The sequence below is a fragment of the Rhopalosiphum padi genome, chromosome 2 (genome assembly GCF_020882245.1).
Source record: "Rhopalosiphum padi isolate XX-2018 chromosome 2, ASM2088224v1, whole genome shotgun sequence".
Taxonomy (NCBI): Eukaryota; Metazoa; Arthropoda; class Insecta; order Hemiptera; family Aphididae; genus Rhopalosiphum; species Rhopalosiphum padi.
This window is the reverse complement of record NC_083598.1, coordinates 25,377,994-25,401,808: the sequence shown is the minus strand read 5'-3', so window position 1 is coordinate 25,401,808 and position 23,815 is coordinate 25,377,994. Positions and strand designations below refer to the sequence as shown.

The 23,815-nt window shown below is 26.5% G+C and overlaps 1 protein-coding gene across 2 annotated transcripts in view; it reads right to left on the bottom strand.

Annotated features, from left to right (window-relative positions):
- The window catches only part of LOC132921554 (uncharacterized), a 32,198-nt gene extending 15,361 nt beyond the window's left edge, over positions 1 to 16,837 (bottom strand). Inside the window, exons 1-4 of one of the 2 annotated variants that reach the window (XM_060984629.1) lie at positions 16,643 to 16,837; positions 7,900 to 8,118; positions 6,000 to 6,621; positions 2,428 to 2,683 (exon numbers count right to left, since the gene is read on the bottom strand). In XM_060984629.1, coding sequence (XP_060840612.1) covers positions 2,428 to 2,683; positions 6,000 to 6,621; positions 7,900 to 8,118; positions 16,643 to 16,687 — 1,142 coding nt within the window. In that variant the 5' untranslated portion in view covers positions 16,688 to 16,837. The remainder of the gene's footprint in view (positions 1 to 2,427; positions 2,684 to 5,999; positions 6,622 to 7,899; positions 8,119 to 16,642) is intronic. The other variant, XM_060984631.1, reaches the window with a different exon arrangement.
- Positions 16,838 to 23,815: the final 6,978 nt, after the last annotated feature.

The window sequence follows — 23,815 nt, the reverse complement described above, 5'->3', positions numbered from 1 at the left end:
CGTGGGTCAGTCCACATTTTACGTGGGCTGTCTCCGTTTAAAATATCGTGAATGTCAGCATGTTTATGTACAAACATCTAAATTAGGTGTCGTGACGGGCGTACAGTATTATTATTTATTATATAATAAATCATAGCTATCTATCTATCATCATATTTTATCCACAAAATCACTGAAATACACGTTTATTAGTGGTTTTAAAATTTTTGTCAAATGGTTTTTTTTACCGTTACGTGTTTATAGTCGTATCGAATAACATATCGTACGAAAACGTAAGATATGATTTTACATTATTTTTACCTACATAGCCTAATAATTTCTTCATAGATTAATATTTTTACATAAAGCATTTTCAATTTAAAACTAATAAAAACCATATATACATATATATATATATAATTAGTTACTAATAAATACGTTGTTTGTATTCTAACAAAATTATTATCAATTTTAGTCGAAATGGAATTCCTAAAGTTTTAACATTTATGTAAAACTTTTTATGAAACAGCAGCTTCAAAGAAACATTAATTAGAATTTAGCATAATATTATAAACCCAGTTTTTCGTTAAGTTGTGTAATACTTTAAAAGAATGTTTTTAAATTAAATTACATTTAGTTTCATAATATTGCATTTTACAAGTGTTTAAATTACGAAAAATTGAAGACAAAGAAAATAAGTTATACAATATAATATAATATAGAGACATGGCTTATCGTATGTCTAAATAAATTTAATTATTTCATGTCTACTAACTGTCTTTGTATAAATATTTAAAAAATAATTTTGAAATTTGGTTTTTATTTATTAGTTGGTAGAATAATAATTTACATTTAAAGCATGATAAAAAAAATAATATTTTACTTCTAACCTTTTTATTTATAATAATCAATAAGTTAATAATATATAAATAACAAATAATAAATGAAATAAAAATTATTTATAGTTTTGCACATAACGATGAAATTATAATAGTATAATATAATGCGTACCTATTAATATCTAATTAAACAATAATTTTATTTTTGGTGAGCTGTGGCTATTGTCATTTGATGTTTAATGTGATTATTAATATTAGATTCAAAGATACGAAAAGGACTTCAATTATTAAAATGTTATTTGTTTTAGGCAATACATTTTTATCAACATAAAAGAGTACGCTAATAATTAGCTAACAATTATTATTGTTGGATTTTATGTGAATTATTTTGACCATTTTTGTAACACGGCGCTCTGTATATGCAATTTTAATACAATAAATTAACTTGGAGGACGCTACACCCGCGTGTATTAGTATTACTCCTCCATTTTTCATAAACGTACAATATGGCAAATTTTCGTGCAGTAGAACCAATTATGTATTTAACTTAAATATTCTAATGAAATGACTTATTATAGAACTTAAAGGAAAGAACATTATCTGTGTTCTCTTATGGTTTATTTTACGATACTTACATTTTTAAGTGAATTAAGAGCGTTTCTAAATATTAATATTTTACATACTCATAATTCGCTTAAAAATTGGAATGCCGTAAAAACCGATGAGAAAATACAAATAATTTTCTTATCTTTAAGTTTGATAATAGGTAATTTCACTATAGTGTTTATTTAAGCATATAAGATTGGTTTTACTAAACAAATATTTTCTATGTTGCACGAAGACCGAAAAAACACACGCGGTTTTGGCGTCCTCTTAAGCAAACTTATTTTACTGTATTAGGCACAGAATAATAATTACATGATAGGATTCGATATGCATGAGATTTGACAGTAAACCACAATGTTAGTGTTTACTTAATACTTTAACACTTTTTCGTTACATTGTGAAGGAAATATAATATATAAATAAACATAAAATTTTTCAATGATTGCATTCAACACCACTTTCTTAAAGCGTTTTATTCATTTATTCATTTTCGCAAGTAGCCTTTGAACTATATTAAAATATGCCAATAGATTCCATGGGATATCAGATAGGCTATACACTTTTAGGCTTTCGTGAATAAGTATTTAAATGTAAATTCCCCTTGTGGAAATAACTTAACATCAATGATGGATAATACGAATGAACGTTGGTCCTATAATTACTGTTTGTTAGAATTCAATTTCGAAATTGGGTAAAGGTGTAAAAGATCGTTTCTCTGTAGAAATGCCGACGAAAATATGTGTCGTGAAATTCCATACTACACATTTCGATACTTTCAACAGAGCGACGCACAAACAAAAATATTTCAATTTGAATTCAATAAGTCCGAGTTATAGAGAAAGTGGACCCGATTCATAGAACAGAATATATACATATATATTTATATATATGTAGGTACACACTTACACACAGACACACACACATATACACACATCATCATGTGCGTCGTGCGAGACGCGTTAACATTACCGTTTTACACAATATAATCATTCGTAACTCTTACTCGGAGGTGTTGGTGGCGGCGTCGACCAATGTCCTCTTGTTTATGTCGCATTGGAACGACGACCCTCTGCCGTTGCGCATGTAAAACGAATGAGGGTTTCTAAAGGACGGCAGCCAGCCGAGTCGGGCGAGCGCGGCCAAGTGTCTCTTTCCGTAGCCACTCTGGCCGGTGCTGCCGAACGAGTGATACGAGGCCGGTGACCGGGACGACGTCGAAGCGAATCCTCTGGGCATCCAACCGCTGCGTGATAACGCACCTGCACGCACACACACACACACATACATACACACACACACACAACACACACACGCACGAGCACGGCATCGAGAGTCAGTCGTCGGCGCACACGACAGTGAAAAAAAAAAGCACACGATTGACTTTAAATGTTGTGGTCTTGTAAATGAATAAAATTATGATGGATAATATTATATTATCATTATTATTATTTAGATATATTATGCAGTTCAAAAATACGACTACTCATAGAATGCATAATATTATGTAAATATGGAGAAAACACGACACAACAAAAAACAAAACTCTACGACACACACGATACTATAATAGACGTTTTACAAAGGTAGGTGTTTAAAAAAGGAAAATAGAGAGTCTGATATAGTATATATTATGTATAAATAGGTACAAACAAAGACTACAATACACGTAAATCGTAATATTATCACATTAAAATCCAAACTACATAAAATACATTTTCCGATAATCATTAACCGTGTATACGGTTGTTGCAAAAAAAAAAAAAAAAATAATAACTAATAAACACAACACTTAATCATTATGTACTACATAGAAAATCACAATAATATTACTCAACGTATAATAGATATAATATAGACTTAATGTTATTATGTTATAGAGTACATTTATCGTAATATATGATACGCAAAAACTTGAATTAAATTGTTTCGTTATTTGCCTTCAACATAATATGCTACATGTACGAAATAAGCTCGTCATTTATCACCTATTCGGTAGCAAAAATCACCACGTTGTCAATAATTCAATAATTGTCATTTAAAACTAAAAATAGGTACGTCGAGATAAAAAAAAACAAAATATAAGTATTATTTCCGTAATGAGCGAAACGGCGTCGTCGAACAAATCTCAACCTGATTTCAAAGTTATTAATCCCGCCTAATAAAACAACGGTTTGTTTAATGTTAAGCTTTGTAACTTTATTGCATTTTATCGGAGAGTTTTACGATTTTTTTTTGATTTTATTGTGTCTCGTGAAAAATCGAAAATAAAAATGCCTTTGTTATAAAACAATTTTCGTTCGTCTCTTATTATTCGTGTCCAATATAATAAAGTATTCCATGACACGTATATATTACACATACCTTCTTGCAATAATATTCAATTTTGTCATCTCGGGATTTATACGCATTTTATATTATTTATGAACAATATATCCAAATAAAGTTCGTATAAAGTAAGTATAAAAAAATACATACACATATTATTGATTTATACACCAAAGAATAATATATATTTTAAAAGGTTTACTATGTGCTTGATCTTATGCTTATTGGGACATAAAGTTATAAAAACCTATTTTTCCTAGTTATTAACGCCTTAACGTTTTGTATTTTTTGTGGAGTGAACGATATTTTTTGATCATCTTATATGTACTTGACTTGTTTTCAGGTAGAAACGATAAATTAGAGTTATGCATTTTAAATCAAATTATATTACCATTTACTACACTTATACAATTTGTTTCGAATAAAGTAATGTACCGCTAATAAGTACATAAAAAAAGAATAATTTATGATTTATTTTAAAATAAATTATTCAAATAATAGTTAAAAAAATAATACGATACTTTAAACCAATATAAAATCATGCAGTCGTAACTATCTAAATATATATGTAATTATAATTATTGAGTATGTTATTCAATAATATATAAATATTTAAATATTATATAATAATATGTTATCATTTCAATAAATACGTTTTCTATAACTTTGTGACATACCTATCTATTGATTAAATATTTTAAACAGCAGTCATATGTAAATATATACACATAAAAAAATCATATAAATCATCATAAAACCAATACATTTATCGCTCTGCTCAGAGTATAAAAATTATTTCGTATATTGGATGAATTTATATAGTTTATGTATGTTTGAATTTCTTCGTCATAAAATCATAATACTAATCTGTAGTTTTACATTAGTAGATGTTTAGTTTTAATATTTTGTAGATTAAAAATAATTATTTTTAGTAAATTAAATCTCTAATAGTTTTAAATTGCATGTTAAGTATTTTTACAACTGTTGAAAAATGTCTGTTGTATTTACCTGACTTTCAAATGGTCATAAAAATAATAAATGTGATATATTATGGTGTAATAGGCTGAAGAAATTACCTTATACATAGATGAGTTGATACGTATAGACGTTATAAACTTTATAAATAACATAGCATAAATAAATAGAAATACATTTACACCGGTTACATAAGTCTTACAAACGTAATAAAAGTGTTTCTCGACATTATAGGTGTAACAGAGGCGGATATTAATTCGTAACCTCTGTAAACTTATACTATTGATTATAAATGTTGACTTCCGGGGTTTGTACTCAATGCTAATATACAATATTCTATTAAGAGACATAATATAATTTAATCTATATTACAGACTTAGACAACACAGACACGAAAACATGCATGCAAATTACGAATACTTAAAAAGTCTATGTATAAAACGAGATGAACTCTGATGATGACCTATAATACTGTCATTATCTATTGATTGATTTTATAGCTAAACAGTTATTTCGATAATTATCTACCGTGTATTTCTTTGGCGATCGTACCCGTAACTCCTTGCTTGCTTAACGCACGGAGTTTCATGCACCTGTTTATGTATGCCGTCAGGTAACAATTTAGACAAACTGATAACAATTTGTTACCCAATATGTTTGACAGGAATCAAACGTTTTCCGTACGCAAGCAAGCACTCGAGCATTATCAGAGTTCAATTCATTCACACACTCGACAGACTGTAAATACAATTTACACGTATACAACGGGCAACAGGCTTTCTCATCGCTATAGGAATTAATAGACTAAGCGTATACACAGAGTGGAAATCAAACAAATTCAATTATGTCGCACACGTATATTCGTACATCATGGTTTTTATATGCGTGTATTTTATTAAATTCCATTTGTTCGCGAAAATAAGAGGATTGCGTACAAACAAGTAACGAATAAATAATACGACTTCAGATATTAAACAAATGCGTTTTTTTTAAAAAAAATATTTAAACCGTCAAGCGAATAGTCAAATGAATAAAACCCAGTAAGTATCGTTTATAATTTTTTTTTCTCCGTTCTCCACTCCTCATTCTACGGATAATGAATATTCCCACGATTTTTATTATTACTGTGCTATCAATGCTGTTATGATCGTCCCTGTATTGATCACGTTTGTTTAAAACCATTTATTTACGTTTACAAATGTGCAACACATAATACTACTAAACCATCGTTATTAACCACGATAATGTCATTGATAAATATATGTATGTACTCACCTAAGTATCTCTTTTGCATAGGTTCTTGTGTCAAGTCGTCGATAATACTCTGCAAACTTTTGCTACCTTGCATCACGGGTATAAACTCTTCGCTATTTTGAAACGTCGCGTCACTTCTCTTGGGTTTTTGGCCATCTTGTGAGGTCCAGTCTTGCTTTTTCGTCGATGACTCCGTGGTGGGTTGGAATCCGTAAGGCAATCTTCCTTGTCTCAGCAATGAAGAAATGTACCGCTTGGCGACGTACCTCGGGCTGTTGTACCAAAACGGCATGTTATCAGTCCGGGCTAGCGAGGCCATGAATCGTTTGGCGATATAGTCGTCTGGCGACGAGTCTCCGTCGGCTGGTTTTACATCATCTTCTTCGCGCATTTCTGGTTGGAAGTAACCAGTCTCGATCAAGAATCGAATATGGTCTAATGAAACTACACCATGATTTTCGAACACTTCGTCGGCCATGTTGGTCAAAAACAGCTCTACCTTTTCTGGGTCATATGTCGTCCCAAACTTTTCCAAAAATTGGTCTAATATGCTCCTCAAGTCCGATTTAAATTCGTCACGAAAATCAGGCTCGGAAGCTGCTTGTCTTTTTGTTAACCCAGTGAATGCCAAATTTTTGATTTCCTTAAAAATAAAATTCACAAATAAATCATTTAAACTAAATGGCAATGATAAATTAGATAAAGGAGTAGTTGAAATATATTAAAATAAATAAAGTTATGTATGCATTTGTAAAGTTCTGTTTTCAAGTCTATTGCGATCGGATAAAGTAGACTTATAAAAGTTATAACTTATAAGTTATAACAAAAAACGGAATGCTAAACGATTAATAAAAAAAAAGAATAACAAATTAGAATTATCCACACTTAACAAATTAATTGATAATATAAATTTAAAAATTAAACCCTGAAAAGACTGGTGTTTCTCCGAGATGAATATCATATTTTCTATCTACTAATGTATCATTTGATTTAGTTAATTTATACGTGGAGACCATTTAAACATGGATATCAAAAGTATTTATTCATATATTTAATATTATGTAGTATAAATATTAAATATAAATCAAAAGTATTTATTAAAATTAATTAGGTCAGTTTAAACTCATCACCTTTTTTTGTATATAATATATTATATAATTGTACCTATAACATCTACCATTTAGGGTTTATATAATTTTTATACTGAAGTATTTTTATTTATGAAGTATGTTAAATAATATAAACTTGTATAAGATGTAATAGTAATATTAATATAAATATAAAATTAAAATTAAATAATTTAAAAACATTTGAATTTAATGTTTGATAACATATTATTATGATAATGATTAAAAAAAATAACCAATTAATTTTGAATTTGCATTGAATTGTGAAGTTTTGCATACATTTTTGAGTATGTCTTTATTTAATTGCTTTTATTACTTCGATTACTTCTAAATCATAACGTATAAAGTCATAACTAACTATTAAATTAATAATTGCTAACTCGTAACGTTGACTGTGGTATATATTATATAACTACCGTAATCGTTAATCGCTAGCCACCACGATTAATATGTCGATTGTCTGTGTCCTAAAAATATTGGAAGTGAAATTTCCGATATCAATAAAACTGTTGGGTGTCAAAAGCCTGAAAATCATATCATTATATAGGTACAGTTATGCTGCACGATTGAATAACATTTATATAATACGTTTTGATACATTGCTACTATAAATAAATTGCAATGGTGATTTTTTTTTTATCAAGTAATAACATTAGGTACCTATATTATGTTTGACACGAGTTATAAATAACGCTACTCATAGGTTTCAATATTATTTGATTAACGATAAATCGTCGACGCGCATATTGTTTGATATTATGAAAAATAAAATGAAAAATTGTTTTGCACAGTACCTCTACTACTCGATTTCTTTGCTCTTGGATGGCCTTTGAGTTTGCATCGCTTGCTTGCTCCAACACGTCCAACATCCGTTTCTCCTGAACCAATTTTTCGGGCAATTGTCCACTCTTTGCCAATGAAGCTAGCGACCTTTTGTATTCTGGTAACTGCCCGGTTCTGGCTAGAGAATCTAAATTCCTCTTGCTGAAATTGAACGGGAATGCATGCGAGACCTGCCATAACATATAACCTCAACATATTATACGATAGACGAAATTGGTTTTTTTCTTTCAAGGGCCCCCGCCGAATTCTATACTTGTATTATGTGCTCCCGAAGATGTTCCATTTATCACGAAAACTATATAATCCACATGTCAAGTTTGGGCTAATATTACGTTTTGGGTAGGTTTTTATTTTTTTTCATCACTTTAACGTTGTTACATTTAAATGATTACGTAGGGGTTGCATTCCTTGACCATAAAATATCGGGTTATCCGTTGCCCTGGTTGGTGGTTACCTCAAAGTATGTCTTTACATACATTCCACGGTATTAAACTCAAGATTAAGTGTAAATTGTTGATGACAAAAAATGACGCCCATTTTTTAACTTACGAAATATTTTTAGACTTTGACATCGAATATTAGTATCTATAACAATTCTGGTATTGCCATTGAAAATTGTAATAAAATAATAGTAATAATATAATTTTAATATAATATAATGTAATATACGTTTATGTCATATAATAATATTATACAGGTACCAAGTACCAATTAGAAAAAATTTAAATTCAATTGATTGGCACAGTAAAACGAATTGTCTACGTATATTTTGAATGATAGTGTGAAAAGATAAATTTATTATTTAAAAAAGTGTATACCTTTTCTGTATTTTATATAATATTCTATACGTATATGTACTATGTATATTTGAACTCGTCTGATACGTATTTATTTTTCGTTTATCATATTTTTGTTCGCCGAAATATGGTGGTTAGCTTTCCTTTCAAATGGAATTGCTGACGTTGAGTTTCGAATCTTAGATCTATTCATACATTCTCTTTTAAATAACCTTCACATCAAAGGATATACTTGTTGTAGATTTTCAATTTAAGAATATTCAAAAAAATTTTAACATTATCCTTTGGGAATATTTTTCACGTATATTTTTATATTTTTAAAGTTTTAGATTCTGAGTGCATTGAGAAATATGTATTGATTTTACAATGATGGTTCTTTTTTGTTATATATATTATCGTGGCAGATATACAATTTTTTAAATGTCACTAACATACATAGATAAGATTCATTAAATACTATTTGTCATCTGTAGAATGGATATTGAACACAAATGGTATTTGATAAAGTTCTTACTAGGAGTTTTATAATACAAGTATAAAAATTTGTATCAAACAATGTAAATATTACATACATTCGTCCAGTACGATAATTATTACGTCACATTTGTTTTTATTATATTCAAATGTAGTTATATTATTGTCATGGACGGGGATTAGACAAAATATGAATAAAAAAAAAAGTTAAGTTATTCTTTTTGTATAATATAAAATAATACTTGTGTTTTTTATATCAAACATATAATTTCTTAGTTAGGCGATCAATGATCTGATGCATACCGTACGGTATACACAATATAATGTACTCGAAAAGTATGTAGTTAAAAGGTATCATGACTTTTCACCTAGATACATTAATCGTTCAAGTTTTTTGTATTACAGATTTTATATAAAACCATTGTATAATATGATATGAAATAAACGTATTATGATGTGCATGTTTGTGTAATATAATAAATATTTAATTAAAAATTGGTGCATATTTCGTCGAAATTCTAAATTAAACGGAAGGTTGTAAAAATATATTGATTACAGCCTGTGGTATAAAAGTGACACGATTTAAATCGGTTCCCCTACAACATGAAGTAATTGCCCTTTTAATTGATTTTTTTTTAACTGATATTGCTCTCATTGAATGTCCAGCCAGAACTATAGGAGAGCATTTATACGCAATAGGATCTACTGTCGAGGTTTTTTTATTAATTAATTAATGACTTTTTTAAAAATGCTTTCGAATTTTCTGATTTATTATTATAAAGTAGGTACAATGAGTGATATATACAGAGTGATCCTTTTATCATTAAACACTCATTATTTTGTCAAGTATTGACTTTTTTTCATTTTTTTTTTCAAAATATTTTGTTTCATGTTTTTTTCAAACTGTATGACATTTTTATTAATAATAATTTTAACGTTAAAATGGATAAAAAAAGTAGCCCTACTATTTCATGACATTTTAAATATAGATTGCCATTTGGAAATCAAAAGTTGATAATGATTTCACTATTAAATATAAGAGTGAAAAAAATAAAAGTGTTATATATAGTTTTAGAAAAGCATGAAATTAAAAAATTTGAAAAAAGTCAACACTTTTTGAAATGATAAGTGTTTGATGATAAAAGAATCACCATATATATATAAATAATATATATTATATAAGCTCCTTACATGGATCTATAAAATACGTGTAATTGTCTTTTATTGTCATTTTAAGAAATGAGTATGAAACTATGTTGCATGTACATACTAGGTAGTTAAAATATTATCATTTTTCATAATAAGTATGGATACTTTTATTTGAATATAATTGGAATTTTAAATTATTTAAATTTATTAATCAGTATTTTATTTATATAAAAATAAAACTATACCTGGCACTACAAAATATAAAATATACGTTTAAAATGTTATTAAAATAGGAATAATATGCAATCACTTTAAAGAGACAAGCATTTCTTGTTTTAACAAAGCTTAACATATACATAAATTTGCACAATAAATATTTTTACATAATCGACATAATATTCATAATATATAACATATAAATTATTTCCATAAATTTAAGTATTAAATAGTATTGAATTGTCACATAAAAATGTCAAAAAATGTAATAAATTGTTTTCGAACTGTTTAAGGACTTACCTTTCAAGACAATTATATTAAATAATCAAAATACTCTTTTTTCAATATTATAATGATGCATTCATGCATAATATGCATAATAATTAGATTAAACATATTTATTTTATGAACTCATATGTATTTGTAATGTAAATGTAGCTAATAAATTAAAAAAGGCGTGTATTTTATCAACCAGAATAAAAACGTAATTATTAATTTGTTATGTTTGGTTTAAACAGTAAAATTAATTCCACATTTTACAATCCATTAATTATAATTGTACTAAAATATATGCATAAAACATTTTATAATCTCTCTTTCTACTCTTCTTTAATTATAATCAGTTGATTTTTTTTAATTGTATATGAGTATAGTATTACGCGGTTTTTAATTCAATTTAAAAATTAATTTTTATATTAGATGATTTAAATAAGATTCTACATTATTTCCTATTAAAATAAATCTAGTACCATATGTTGGTATAATATAAAGTACCTACATACTTATGTTTCGTAGTTATATAGTTATATTATATTGTTTCCCCATTTATAATTTTATGATTTTAATACAATATTAAAATAATATACTTAGATTATTATTTTATCGAATGAATAAATATTATTTTCTGAGCTGTTATACTATTATATTGTATTTATTTTGATAATTTAAACATAAATAATAATAACTTTACATTTATCAATAGGTTATAGATAGTAATAAATTATGAATATTTTAAGGTTTAAAAAATAACCTAAAAGTATTTTTGGTAAAATTATGAATTGGAAAAGAAAACTAATTATTTACCTTGAAAGAAATAGTTTGATGAACAGATTTGAGGACGAGGGTTTGGCGTCTGCGAATGAGTAACTGAGATGACTGACACGTGCAGACATCAATTATTACGTGAATTGAAAAAAAAAGAAAAATATATGGGACACAATATTCTTCTTATCATTGAATTATATTTATAAATTATGTTATTTTGGATTTTTATCGGAACAATATTTTTAATCTTTTGATTAAATATTAATAATTTAAAGTATAATTATATTAAAGTCTCAAAGATAAGAATTCTTGGTAAGTGTAAAATAGAAAATCTAAAATCATCAGGAACGTTTGAAAATCTAATTTTTAAAGTATACATGTTGGAGCCTAAAATGTATTAATTTTTTTTTACTCTCTAGATTGGTATTAAATATTTATTCTTTCCCGCCCGAATAAACATAACCGACTAGATGGCTGGTCTACAGCTTATAACTGAGGCTGCAGTCCGTTTTTATAGTAGGTAGTAGATACGCACGATAAGAACTCTTATGTAATACCCCGCGTTTGATTTATATTTTAAGTTTTCCAATCGAATACAACTAATATATATACTACTATATTTAATTCAGATTTGTGTTTATTACTGAACACTGTTATTGGAAATTTCAATTGAAAATGAACGATTTTAGTAGTTCTACTATTATTATGCCTATATGGTTGTTATACACAACGCCATATCGTAATGAAAATATCCTATACAAGTTGTTACACAATTTTATACTATAAACTTACTGCTTTTCGTGACTACTATAAATTAATGTGTTAAAAAAACATCAAATACCTTCACGAAAGACGTATTTCCTGTACTTGATTTATGATATGGAAGAACTGCAAAATGCTATAATAAAATATATTATGTGAAGTAATTTCATATGGAAATAAACTTGGCGTATCTTTGAAGTATTTATTATTTTTAAATTTTATTTCTCGTATTATTAATACGAAAAAATTAAAGGTATTTATACCTTTATAATCCAAATGTAAAATTATAAAATATAGACTCAAATTCTTAAATCACCTCTTAAAAACTAAGAACATGTAATTAAATAAATGTCTAAAAATTATTAATCAGTACAGTCTGGTCTTATGAGATTCAATTATGAAGTACTGCTTAAATGTTCGATTTCATTAAAATTCGAATCTTTCAGCTAAAAAGAACAATATTGAAAGCTCCATTTTATGTCTTAAATAAAACAATTTATGTATATATATATATATATATATATATAAACATAAACCGTTAAAGTATTAAAGACATTTTTAAATAAACATAAGTGCTTTAAATATCACGGAAATTTTATTCTGTTTATTGATTAATTTTAGATATTTCTTATCAAAAATATGCTGAGTTGTATAAAGAATTTATTAATTTAATGGTTCACTAAAATTTAATGGACCAACCATGGGCCATTAAATCATGTTTAAGGGACTATAAGCTTACCAGTGATTCATTAAATCGTTAAGGATTGTTTGTGCAATTCGGTTCTAATGTGTCTAATAAGCGTCTATAACAACTAAGTTATAGAGATATTTTTCATTCTCAATTGTCAGGTAATAAAACTATCAAGTAGGTTTTAAAATTATTCTATATTTTATCATTTATAATTATTTCACGAGATTCTATTTAAACTAGAACCTTTACAAATGAAATACGTGAATAAATATTTGTACCTATTTAAGTTATTTTTTTTAAAGTAATTTTAGATAAAGTTTTTCTTAGAGCATTATGAAATAAATGTATTATATTATTATACAGAAGTTAATAACTTGGTAGATACTGTGATAATGTTTGCCCGAATGGCATGTTATATTTACCGTAACTATAATACAACGGAAAGTATTTAAGCAAGCTAATCCATTTCTATTAACAGTTTATAAAAAGAATTTTCAGCATTTAAAATATATTTAAATTATTTAAATTATAATACATTATTCTACAACTTAAAGTTATTTACTTTTTGTTATTAGCATTGTGTAGTTTTAATTAATTATTTAATTTTAAAATTTGATGTATAAAACTACAATATCATAAATTATCTCCTTTTTTAAAACCATAAATTATTAGATAATTTATGCAAGTATAACAGTTTAAATACATTTATTTTTTTTTTAAATTTAATAATATTTCAAGAATACGAAGTTATTATAGTTTCACCATTAAATACACCATATGAATATTATTAAAAAATAATCATTAAAGATTGGAAAATCTAAACACAACCACTAGACGTATGAAAATCCTGATCAATCAATATGTTAAACGTTGCGTGTACATTTAATATTTATATTTAAGTATAATTGTTATTCTATCTGAATTAAACTACGAGCATATATTATTATTGCTAAATATTGCTAAATATTATTGACTAATAAAATAAAAACATATTTTTATTTATTTTTTTTCGAAAAGTTAAATGCTTCGATTAATTAAATGATAAAATATGAAGTAACCCTTTTATTTTAATGTTTTTACATTTAATATATATAAGTTTGCTTACAATTTTAATAAAATATAATACATTTTAAATGTATAAAATATAATATATACTATAACATTTTTATAATTTTTATAAAATAGTAATATTTATTAAAATTATCTTTTAATTCTTCTATTTGGTCAATTTGTTGATACATTAACTTTACTTAAATTAGTATTTAACACTTTATGTTATTTATTACATCCATAACAAATTCGTTAGATTATTTAAATTTAATGATAATTTATTGCATACGAAAAACAATTCTTCTCGGTTTTGATGTTATTTTTATTGATTTCTAGGGATATTTTAAAATTAATTTATATTAAGTACTGTTAGCACTTAATTTAGTTTTCTATATTAAGTATGGTACGTTGAATTTATTTTTGTTTAAAATATTACATACATTATTATGTTTTATTATATTATTCAGGCACGTATTCAGAGGGGTTTTAGGATTCACCCCCCCCCCCCCTCCCCCGAAATAATTTCGAGTAACGAGGAAAAAATTGTTTTATTATGTGGCGGCACATAATAAATGTCATTTTGTAAACCCTCTCCGAAATTGTATTTTGTATACGTGCCTGATATTATTAATTATTATAATATCATATTAAGTATAGGTTTTTGATTAAATAGTTTGAAATCAGTTTAAATGTTTTGTGAATTGCATTGTGTATAGAAAAATCAAGACCATGTTTTTTAAATAACTATAAATAAAATATATAATGAACACTGCATACAATTTTAAAAATGTTTAACCTTGCATACAATTTCTTATTGACACTTATAAATAAAAAGAAATAAACACTTCAAATAAAGCTATGAAGTATAAATATCTTTTAATTAGTCTGAGTATTTTGAAATGTCTACGTTAAACAAAATGATAATTTAAATAATATTAAAATTTATAAAAATATATAAGCTTATTATTCAAAACTACTAATATATTCTGAATAATAAAAAAATAACAAAAATTGTTTGTGTCCTTAAACGGCTCAAACATCATTTTATACATTCGAATATCCATGTCATAAAACCTTTAATTTCAAAGGCACATAAAAAAATTAATGTTATAACGATAAATGTTTAACATTTTTTTTTTAAATTTTAGTAAGAAAAATGTATAAGAACTCTTGTATTACATTTTCAAGTAGGTATTAAGTATTAATATTAAAAATTGTATGCATTCTTAACAACACATTTTTACGAATTTGATGACTTAAATTTGAATTTTAAACTGTTGAAATGATTGTATATTTACGATGATAACAATTTAAGACGAGTCTTGAATTCAATTTTCAAGCTGTTTAACATAATATAAACATTTTTATTAAAATGTATAGAAAATAAAAGTCAACAATTTTTTATGTTTATAAATAGTCCAAAAGTTCTAATAACACAATACCATGCCTAGAAAGTGCGAATTGTTTCAATATAATCTCATTTATAGTCTTATTTTTATTTTAGTTTTTCTTAATTATTTCATAAAAGTAGAATTTTATCTCATGAAAGTATCAATTTTTCTACAGAAACTACTCTGATGTTAAGTTGAAGATTTAAGGATTTTTAATGCTCCAAAAATGCAAATGAAAAGGCAGACGTGTACACATTTTTTTTTTTACAAAATCACACTATTGTAAAACCATGATATATTCATTACTTTACTTTGAATCTGAATTAAAATTTATTTTTTAAATTCAGAAACATACATATTTAATATATACTACTTAGTGAACCGAGTGAAATATTAACTACCTAGTTATTGATTATTTTGATTTTTAATTCTTAAAAATATTTATTTAAACATTTTAATTTTAGTACAAATATTTAAATAGAATAGGGCCATTCCGATTTCAGCTTTTATATTTTTGTTGTTTTTTCATTAGAGTTTAATTTTGAGATAAATTATTCAACTAACCAACTATTGTGTTTTTAATTTTATATTAATACACTAATTTATATCTTGTTATTCTGTTACGATATAGTTATACTTTAAATATACGTGTACGAACTCTACTTAATGATTAACAAAATAAAATAAAAATATATACATAGGTATATAATAAGCCAGCAATTTAATCATGATATGATTAACGAATCAACCATATTTAAATAGATTATAAATTTAATACGGATTTGAATTTTAAATTTAAATTGTAATTTCCAAACACAGTTATCATAAAAATGTGAATCATTAACATTGATCATGAATTGACATCACTACATTTTATATTTAATATTTGGATTGACGCTTAATTTTGATTAATTAACAATCATTATTTATTTTACTTTATTTTCAAATGGTTATTTATTTCGGATTTTGTATCTATCTATTAGCAGTTAATTAGTTTCATAATATACGTCATCATACAAATTCTTAATATATATTCATATACATATATAACACGAAGTCCGTTCAATATAGTGTTTATTTTGGTAAATCCGTCTAATATTAATCGGACCGAAACGGTTACCTCGAGTAGGCAGGCCAAGGCGGCCAGGAGCGTTGCGGCTTTCATCGGGGCGCCGGCTGACTGTGCGGCGTGCTTGCGTAGCGTGCGGCTCGAGGATGACGTCGACGACGGTGATGCTGTGGCCGTGCCCGTGTACCACCGGCGATTTGCGGCGCGAATACTTTGTGACGTCTCCGCAGCCGAATCCCGCTCATTTATCTGCGGGCGGGACCCGCTGGGACGCAAGCGCCTCTCGGCATCGCGTGGCCGCGCAAAAAGCTAAATGGAAATCAGACGGAAAAAACACACATACACACACACACACCTACACACACGCGCGCGCAACCCACCCACGCCTACGCGAGTATTACGGGAAATCGTGCAGTGTACATGTATATAATATATGATCATCATATATACATATATATATATACTAATTGTGAACGGTGCAGTACTATCGTTTCGGTGCAGGTCTTGACGGAACACACCGGTGGATCGACCAATGGCCAAACGATCGAGATGTATTATTATTATAATATAATTATGCATTAATAAGGAGAATAACCGAATAAAATAATAATAATCATCCGCGTAATAAAAATATATCGTAGAATTATATAGTCCTTATACATGTATAATATTATAATATATTTTATGTACGTAGTATATACCTATGCGATATTTTTGTCGTTTTCCACGGAAAATTATGGCCCCGAGGAGACCCCGAGACTCGGGTTGCACGAAATAGTATATAATATATGCGTGTTGTTTAGATTTGACGCGTTATTATACGACGCGATATGGTAGGACTTGGTTATGGCAGTAAATCGGATCGTTAATTGAACGTGGTATCGTAAGATATTATTACCTATATAGATGGCGATTTAAGATATATTTCATATGTGTATGATATATTAAGGGCGCGCGCGCACACATACACATACATAGCAAAAAGAATTAATGCAAAAAGCTCAAAAATCATTGTAATTAATGAACTACTTGCGACTTACCTATGCATTTTGTAATTATATTTTAATATATTTTAAATTTATACGTAGATAACAATAACCATAATCTAAATTAAAAAAAAAAAAATAATAATTAATAGGTAGTAAGTAGGTACTAATACAGCAAATTTAATTACACTTTCGCTTTTACCATTATAATACTAAATAAACATAATTTTTTATAACTCTGATTAAGGAAATTAAGACATTTAGGACTTCTAAATAAATTGAATATTATTAACAACACTGAATTTTATTTTATAAATTTCAATGAAGAATAAAAAATACTTGATCGGATAAGTTATAAAAGTGCATTTTTTATTCCATAAATTAAATTATTATTTTAATAAGTATTATTTATTATAGTACCTATTCATTAAATTTATATTTTTTGGTTTAAAAATGTAATGAGTGGTAAGCTTGTATAAAAAATAAATTTATAAAATTATTAATTTGAATTAGATTAAATATTTTGTAGTTGTTAGTAACCTATTTTTATCATAGTATGTTGTTATGTTTTTATAAAAATAATTTATATTAGTATACCTACAATACACAACTTAAAATTGGAATTAATTTTAAATACATCAAAAAATTATGGATAATAAGTATATTATAATGAGAAATAAGCACGTTCAATGATAATATATTAAATAGGCATTTTCAATACCAAAAAAATATATATATATATATTAATACTCATTTATACATCGGAAAATAGAATAATATAATTCCAATACGAGGGGGGAAATACAATTGTAATGTTATAGATAAATTTAAATATACATATTATTATTAATTATACTTCTTATTCGTTGAATAGCAGTGAAAAAAATAATTTAATAATTAAAAAACATTATTTTATGAGGTATAATGAAAATGCAATTACAAAAACGCATAAACTGATTTCACGCTTTGCAAGTATGTATATTAAATGCATGGTAACAGATGTGTTGGTATGTGTCCTAGACAAGTGTTGTCACGTGGAATCCAAGAGTCATTTATCATCAATGAACTGTAAAAACGATTTCCACAGATCTCGTTTTATTTTTGCTGTACATTTATTTTATAATATAAGTTTTTATCGGAAATAATATATATGAACGTTTTGTAATTTTAACACACCGAAATGTAATATACGTCCAATTCACGATTTAAAAGACATAGACAAAAATAACTGTCAAGAATGTTCACTGTGAGTATTGTTGCGTGTAGAACGATTTTTTTTTCGTCAAAAGTCTCGCTACGAATTTTCAATAACGACAAGACGGCTTCGACTGCAGTATTATTGTAGGACAATAAATATAAAAATAATAATACCTCAAACCATGGCTTTAACCAATCATAATATCCAGAAAAGACGTGATTATATGATCAATTTCTGATTTCGAATAAGAAATACTCTCGTCATACACGGAAACTTGCTGAACATATATTAATTATTACAGTCAAAAATATAATTTTCGAATACCGACAATATACTTATAATACCTATCATTATAAAACCAATTTTCAGAAACTTTTCGAGAAGTCCTCCAACCTTAGACAAATGCCGTGAATGCGCTTATTAAATTTATAAATGAAACTTTAAATCGTTTAGTTGATATAATATACTCATTAATAATTGAATTACATTAGATAATAACCTCATCGTTAGTGCCAAAAAATATTTATCAAAATTGTATTATATTATTTTAAAAAACCATAAAAACAAAATAATGATAATACATTACAATATTATATAAGATAATTATTTTATACTAATTACTAATAAATAATCATATTCTCAAAAATAATTAACGATTTTGGAAATATTATTTTTTAAATAATTAAATAATCTACAAAACAAAATTCAAGTACAATATTTTACATAGGGATACCAAATAAAAAAATGTACCGCACAATACTAAAAAAATAAAAAACTCAAAAATATAATTTTCATTCATAAGTAATTTTTTAATGAGTTCAAATTGTGCGAAAAAATAATACTTGTAATATTAATATTTTTTTTTATAAAATGTGTTTACTATTTGCCTTTAAAAAAGTTACCTTGTGTTGTGGAGTACTTAAACAGGTATAAGACATATAAAAAACAGTCAAGATATACGTTGCGCAATTATACAACATTATTAATTAATTTAAGATAAACGCTTTGTGTTTTACTCAAGATTTACAGTTAACCATCTATTTATAGATGGACGTAATTATATATTATTTTTAGCTGTGTTTTTGGGAAACTGCACCACGTGTAGTCTTGAAAACCCTTTGGTTTAACATAATTCCCATCGTTTACGTGTATTTCAAATTTCCATTATACGGTAGGTATAATATAATGTACGTGTAGTATGTACCTATCAATTACCCACGTGACACGTGTTTTTTTATTATTAAAGTAGTTTATATTTATAGGATATTATATAACATAGTAATGAACTTACATCTTGGCGACAAACAACAAAACCTTATAATATCGCCATTCATGTTAAACTTTATACCGCATTATAATATAATGTTTATCGTAAATATTGGGTGTCGATAAACATTCTTCCGAACAAAGAAAAACATTTGTTGAAATGGAAAAACGTACAAAACAATAATAATTTATTCTCTTTTTGTAATAACGTATTTAAAGCCCACTAATTTGTCACCGAATGAATATTTATGAAATGGCTGAAACTCTAACAGCCTAATGATTGTAAATTACTTGAAGTGACTTGAGTTTATTATTTGAACTCATCTAAGCTTGTATACAAAAATACTTAATTTTTAAAGCCAAATGTACATAAACCTTTCAGAATATATTATCATAGTCTATACGAATTGAACATTTCTGAGGCTCATGGTATTATTGTTACGTAAAATTATAAATAAGGTAAATTATAATTATGTGTATAAAATGGGATAAGCTTAATGTAGTAATGTAGTATATCAACAGTAAAATAAATTGAATCAGTCATATAAATAAAATAATTTCGCCGGAAGTGGAGAAGGGTGTCCAATCACGAAATTTATTTCCATTATAAATAAATATATACTTTATAATCATGCATTTAAATCTTAACCCTAGTCTGCAGTCTGCACACATTAATTTTTACATCCTAACTTTGACTTCAGAAAAAAAAATAATTCTAAAGTAAAATATGCTAAATATTAACAAAAAAAAAATATTTACTTTGAATCTTCAAAATTGTGCTCGGAAATCTATTTTTGTTAAATGTATCACACATGACGTAAGTTGAAAAAATAACTATAACATTAGTTTAATCTAACATTTTGAATTATTTTACTTTGAAAATTTTAAAATGTGAATATTAAATTAAAAATAAATTTACTATATTGGACTCTATTATCAAATTATTAAATAGGTTCTTACAAAAATTAGTTATTTGTACTATAGATATAAACAAATACTTAATTATGATGAGTACAATATTGACTGAAATAATTGTACGTGGTCATATTATAAATCTATTTTATTTATTTTTTTTGGCTAATTCTCTGGTTGATTTTGAGAGGGTAAATCAAAAGTATATTTATAGTTGAATTTAACTGGTTTTCATTAAAATCTACAGCTAAATTGAATACATCAAAATCTTCTTCGTCAGAATTATCTGGATCATCATCAACACCGCCTTTCTAATGTGACATTTAAATTAATTCGAAATCAATTAAACATTGTTTCAATATTCTAATTAGTAAATAATATATTATATATGTATATAAAATTATACAAATACAAGTTTGAATAATACAATTACGATTATAATAACAATATAAGTATAGAAATATATTTGTTTAGTAAAATATTATGTCGCAACTGCACAGTGTATCGTGGATAGTACATTTGAATTTGTCAAAAATGAACTGTATTTACATTTCTATGCTGTAAGGAGATATCTGGGTCCTCTGGGTCGTCATTAAAGTGAATATATTTTTAATCACTAAAACTTAAAACAAATCAATTATTATAAATATGTACAAAATGACCACCATCGTAACCCGATATAAGTTCTGTAATAAATTTAAGATTAATTATTCTCATGAATCAATTACTAATTTTGAACCAAAATAATATGTAAAAATTTATGTGACGACCTATGTGGAAAGATAAAACAAAATATAAAGGGTACAATTGTACAAGCGAAACTATTCTTGAAACGTTGGTGGTGAGAAAATTGTGTTAATTTATCAAGGTAACCTGTATTGTGTATCAAAATTATTATATATGTATTATTATATACATACACACATACAATAAACATATTATAATATTTTGATATGAGACATGATGATGACTTTACATTTCAATGCAACCAACTTATATATGATTTGGGCACACGATTCATGTTTTTTTCGTTCCTGCACAGACACCATTTATGTGTCTATTTTGGGTAAAATCGTCTCATTTTATTACAATTCAACAATAAAATAACGATAGACAAAACATGCATATATATATAAACAAATATAGAAAACATTTCCTATTGCTTGCATTTTATTATATTATTACTAATTTATTAGTATGTATAACAATACAGCCGCTGTGCAACAATTAATATTAGTGTTACATTTCGTTGTTATGTATATTCCAATTGCGCCAAATGTATTCGTATAAAATGCGATAATGTCATGTCCAGCGTTAGAAAGGATCGCGTAATAGCCGTTCTATGCTCACCACGCAAGGACGGATGTAGTATTATACACACAAACACACACACACACACACATATAGTATAAAAGGTATAATACTATACTCTGCTCTCAAGCCTAATGTCGAGTGTTTAGACCGCGGCTACCGACCCATATATATATATATATAGTTACTACTACGTTTCGAGCTAAGTAGTTTTAAATTTTATTGAATTAATAGTGTGGGATGGTGTTTTAAATCGAATAAGTCCAGCGTCCCTAATATATTATACTCGTATATATTACAGACAATACTGTATAGTATATAACATAAGCGCGACTATTTTCACTATTGCATGTTCGCTGCAGTGTATATATCACGACGACTACAGCTCCTATTTTATAACGGGTTGTGTATACGAGGATATGGGACTAAGTAGCAGTGTCTTGATTGGAATAAGTAATAACCCGTTTCTGCTGCGACGAGTTAATTCCATTCAAAACATATTGCCATCGCACTATCAGTTTTAACCGAATACCTGCAGTGAAAGAAGACCGTGGCGGGACCCACACCAAAGTGTAATACGTTTAATATCACATACTCGTATTATTAAACCGCTTTTCAGACTAAAATAAACATTCTAAAAAACCATAAGAAAAAGTGCAGTAAATTATGTGTATATTAATATTGTGGACAGTGTTGACCAGAAAAATTAAAACTCAACGATTAACCGATGATTGTAATCTATAGTTAATACGAATTAAACATTTATTATGAATATTATTTAAAATTCATAAATTTCAATCTATCTCCGGTGATTTAATTATTCAATATCGTGCCTTTTTAATAACATAATATTTAGTTATGATTTCGGGCCGGTATGTGAGTATTAAAATACCCAGATTATGATAGATTTTTCCAAATATATATTTTCATTTTTTAACGTTAAATCGTTTCTTAAATTCCATAGTAAGTTATTATGTAGGTATTAAAAAAGAAAAAGAAAAAGGAACTAGAATATTGAGTGGTATAACTACCTAGCTATATATGGATTAATTATATGAAACTTCAATCTCAAGTCAGTGTGAACGATTAATAAACGTCTACAGAGTAGTTAAGTCGTCAACTTGTCGTGTCAAAATGACAAAGAATGCTTATCGTCAAAGTTAATTTTTCGAAATTGTTCCTATAATAATTTAAGTCCTATAATTTTAAAAAACCCTTCGATAAAATAACGATTTCGAATAAAATCTGTAAAAATGTTATTAACGATGTATATTTATTTAGATCGGTATTAACGACATATTACAATATTAATTTTATTCAGAATAAAAAATATGAAACATCGGTACATAATAATAACTGATATGAAACGATATTTAACGATTATTTAACTTAAATATAATTTATATTATAAATATTATATTATTATTATTTATGTTAATCAATACTTGATGTTTTTGTCAAAACAATATTTAATTTCGGCCACAAATTATTTTCGTAATAGTGCCATTCTTTGAAAACGACCGGACAGCTATAGTGGTGTTTCATAGTGTG